Source organism: Sinocyclocheilus rhinocerous, unplaced genomic scaffold (assembly GCF_001515625.1).
Source record: "Sinocyclocheilus rhinocerous isolate Xijiao unplaced genomic scaffold, SAMN03320098_v1.1 scaffold1636, whole genome shotgun sequence".
NCBI classification, from domain to species: domain Eukaryota; kingdom Metazoa; phylum Chordata; class Actinopteri; order Cypriniformes; family Cyprinidae; genus Sinocyclocheilus; species Sinocyclocheilus rhinocerous.
The window spans coordinates 52,886-57,256 of record NW_015628289.1 but is presented as its reverse complement, the minus strand read 5'-3'; the positions used below and the strand labels follow the sequence as shown (position 1 = coordinate 57,256).

General features: G+C 35.9%; 1 protein-coding gene across 1 annotated transcript in view; it reads left to right on the top strand.

Annotated features, from left to right (window-relative positions):
* The window catches only part of LOC107737273 (ral GTPase-activating protein subunit alpha-2-like), a gene marked incomplete at its 3' end in the record, with an annotated part of 98,327 nt that overhangs the window by 42,524 nt on the left and 51,432 nt on the right, over positions 1-4,371 (top strand). The window contains exon 3 of the mRNA XM_016548740.1: positions 2,899-2,948. Within this exon, the coding sequence (XP_016404226.1) occupies positions 2,899-2,948 (50 nt within the window). The remainder of the gene's footprint in view (positions 1-2,898; positions 2,949-4,371) is intronic.

Below are 4,371 nucleotides of genomic sequence, written 5' to 3'. Positions count from 1 at the left end.
AGGAGCAGCGGGATTATCCCGGGCGATTCAAAGTTGAATTCAGGATGTCAGTGGCTCAGTTTGATGCTTTGCTAGCGATACTAGAGCCACATATTAAAAAGAAGACCACCAATTTCTGTGAACTCAGTGTGCAAGGATCTTTACGGTGCTTTGTGCTGCGAGACGAAGTGGATGAACTTGACAATCGCCATTCTTTCTGGATTTTAGCGTTCGCTTGTACGGTGGCTCTGAACTGTCAAAACACTTCTCAAAATGCTTGCAACGGATGCAAAAAACAGAAAAAATCGAACCCGATCCGAATTTTTTTATGACGGACAAAAATTTCGGAGGCAGTGCGTAAACGTGATTGACATAATGTGAGGTCGTATTTATTTTTTAACGTGTGAAAATTTTGGATTAAATTTTGGGACTCAGTGTGCAATGACCTTTAGTCTTGAATATGTAACTCTTGTTTTGGATACACTCTTCCCGTAGCATCACGCTAAAAAACACGTGCAACTAAAGCACAAAGAATTCTGTTACAACAGTCTTCTCATTATAATGTTATCTTTATGACAGCTTGGCTGTTATACGGTAGGAGGCGCTATCACACATCTTCTGAAAGAGTATTAAACTTCTGGATCAAAACATGGTGAAGAAGAAGCAGAAATAAGCGGTCGCATATGTAAGCAGATGCATATGCAAAATAGCACGATCATCAAACATTTATCAGCACATAAATCAAAACTGCTTAATGTTACCAAATAAAATGTTGATCCAGGAAGTGGTTTAGGGCTGTGTAGGCTTTGGGAGTGTTTTTTAAAAAAAATTTTATGAAACTTACCCACCCACTCAAGTGTTGATTTTGTGAAAATGATCAAAAATGCTGGCGGTGGCTGGTAACTTTCAAAGACATCCCTATGCATTTCAGAAGCCATGAAGAGAAATTTTCATTAAAACATGCTTGTGAAGAAAAAAAAATATGAAGAAAAATGTAACGCAGCAAGTTTATTAATAATATTTTTTTTAAACAAACATTTAAAAGGAATGCAAGTGAATTCGACCTTGCTAGTCTGAATGTGTATCTCCTATCGTAAATGTGCTCTTCCCGTAACAACATGCTAAAACACGGGAAGCTAAAGCACAAATCATTTACGATAACACTTTACAATAAGCTCTGTTTGTTAACGTTAGTATGACAGCTTGGCTGTTATACGGTAGGAGGCGCTATCACACATCTTCTGAAAGAGTATTAAACTTCTGGATCAAAACATGGTGAAGAAGAAGCAGAAATAAGCGGTCGCATATGTAAGCAGATGCATATGCAAAATAGCACGATCATCAAACATTTATCAGCACATAAATCAAAACTGCTTAATGTTACCAAATAAAATGTTGATCCAGGAAGTGGTTTAGGGCTGTGTAGGCTTTGGGAGTGTTTTTTTTAAATTTTTTTAACTTACTTACCCACCCACTCAAGTGTTGATTTTGTGAAAATGATCAAAAATGCTGGCGGTGGCTGGTAACTTTCAAAGACATCCCTATGCATTTCAGAAGCCATGAAGAGAAATTTTCATTAAAACATGCTTGTGAAGAAAAAAAAAATATGAAGAAAAATGTAACACAGCAAGTTTATTAATACTATTTTTTTTAAACAAACATTTAAAAGGAATGCAAGTGAATTCGACCTTGCTAGTCTGAATGTGTATCTCCTATCGTAAATGTGCTCTTCCCGTAACAACATGCTAAAACACGGGAAGCTAAAGCACAAATCATTTACGATAACACTTTACAATAAGCTCTGTTTGTTAACGTTAGTTAATGTGTAAGCTAACATGAACTAACAATGATCAACAATGAGACTGTGGTGACTTCATGTATTCCAGACTTCAATGCACACTTTCAAAGCCATAGTTTCTCTTGAATTATCCAGCCTGTATGGCATGCCGTTCCAACGCTAAGCAGTCAGACCTCAAAGTCCTGCCCAAAATGATGCCTTAAAAAAAGATTATATACAGGGGTGCACATAAGTTTTTCAGCCTGGTTCTCATAAGAGAACCTGGAGATTTGGTTTGGTCCACACGCTGCACATAGTGTAACCCATTAAATACAACTGTAAAAAAAAAATAATAATCGTAGTGATAATATTGTTGCACTTTATTTATTTAGTTTTTTTTTTTATAACATAAACTAAATAATAAAGTGTGATAATACTATTATATTTTAAAACAAAAAGGGAGTATTAAATACAAATACAACTATTTTATAGTAAACTTAAAAATAACATGCTAATATTTACTTCTCTTTTAAAGATTAATTTTCATCATTTTCAAACGTAAAATCAGCAGGCTTTTATTTTGGCGAGTTGCCAGCAAGTAAGTATATGCGCTTCCGGGTTTAGCGTTGCCGACTGAAGCGCATCAGTGAATGAAATGTCACAGTTTTGCATTGTGCTTTGAAAACGGCAGCAGGTAGCCTAGATTTATTTATCTATTCAGTTTGAATAGAAATCGTATACATTCTTACAGTTTGTCTATCTAAAATTGTAATTGTGCAACAGCTGTCAACCATGTCGGTACGCAAATGCGCTTTCAGAACTTATTTACACTGCGCATTTTTTATTTTGGTCGCGCATGCGCACCTACGTACCACTTATGTGCACCCCTGATTATGTATACCGTTTGAAGTCACAGGATCGTCATTTTCATGATCGCTCATCACTGTCACTTTCGAGTATTCAAGTACTCATGCTCATCCCTGATTCATTGAAGATTATTAAATATTGACAACACATTCCAGCATTCTAGCAACATAGATAAAAAATTTACAGTTAATCACAGCAAAAGCACAAGCCTGAGTCAACAATAATAAAGGGTGAATGTAAAATGACACTAACTATTTCTATTGCTTTTTCTTCAGGGAACAAATCTCAACGGGAGGAGCTGGACTCCATTCTCTTTATTTTTGAAGTAAGTCTTTTCTACTTGTATTCATTAGTGTTTTGTGTTGTTTGTTGCTGTTGAGTTGTTAAACAGCTGAACTGTAGGTATCTGCGGATCGGGTTTTTCCACTCTCTCTCCTGCTTTTCCTGGAGGCGCCGTCCTCCCTTTGTCTTTTCCTGCCTGGCTGAAAAGTAGACTCTAGTTTGCAATACAAATAGGCAGGCAGGGCATTCTCTGGTTTCATTTGCTCAGGGTGGTGACAGTTTTTTTTTTCTTTTTTTAGGAAAAATGGTGTCTTGGTGTGAGAAGAGAGTTTGTGTTGCATAAACAGAAGTTGACTTGAAAGGTCACCCTGGGGAAATGGCTTTTATATGTTTAATCAGAATTCATTTGAGTTTATTAATTATATTACGAGTGGAAAAAACTGAAGCTACAACACATTAAATATGCCTAATTTTTAAGATATTAATGTTTGTTAGCATCTTTTGTTTTTAATATTGGCTGTTATACATGCATTAATATTGCCCAATTGATCAATAGGCTAGTAGGTCAAGAAATACTGTTGGATGATGCATTGTAGGGGTGTGCACAAACAGTCGAATATTCGAATATTCAATCTGTAATGATTATTTGAAAAATAAAAACACTATTCAAAATTTACTACGTGTTGCTTTGCTGGCCGCAAATGCAGGGAATCCATGATAAATCCTAATCACGCAAGCTAAAAGTCAGTTATAACTAAATGCACTGGGTGGCGCTGTGGAGCGTGTTAACAAGTTGATTGTAGCCTATTTGATCACAGAATGTTGTCGTCTGCCTCGCAAAGTTTGGAATTACTTCAATCAAAATGATCTTACTAAATGATCTTACAAAATTGAATATATCATGCAGCCTTGGAAAACAGACTAATAATGTGTTTTATGGATTCTCTTCTGTGAAATGCGCCACTTCCGGTATTTTGCCGGTTAGTCAACGCGAGCAAAATGAAGTCGAGGATTTTTAAAAATAAAATAAAATCGACGAATCGCGACAGCCCTAGTAATGACATTGGTTAAAAGGAATATTCAAATTCAAATATTCAGTTGAAAAATCAACTAGAAAGATTATATTGGCATTCGAATTCTAATCTCACATAGTATTTGGGATGGATAGTTAACTTAAACGCAGGCTGTCTATAGATGGTTTGATGGTGGAAAAAAAGGTCCAACTCCTTCAGAGTCTGAGAAAATTGTACATTTAACTCTTTCCTCCTACTTGAGGGTGTTTTTTTTAATACCAGTTGTACCAGTCATGCTGAGTTTAGATGGAAATGTTCTGATGATTCCTGAGCTCATGCTCATGCAACTGTAATTGCTCAATCTGAAACAAAAATATATAAACCTAACCTAAAAAATAAAATACAAACACACACACATATACAGTGGGTACGGAAAGTATTCAGACCCCCTTA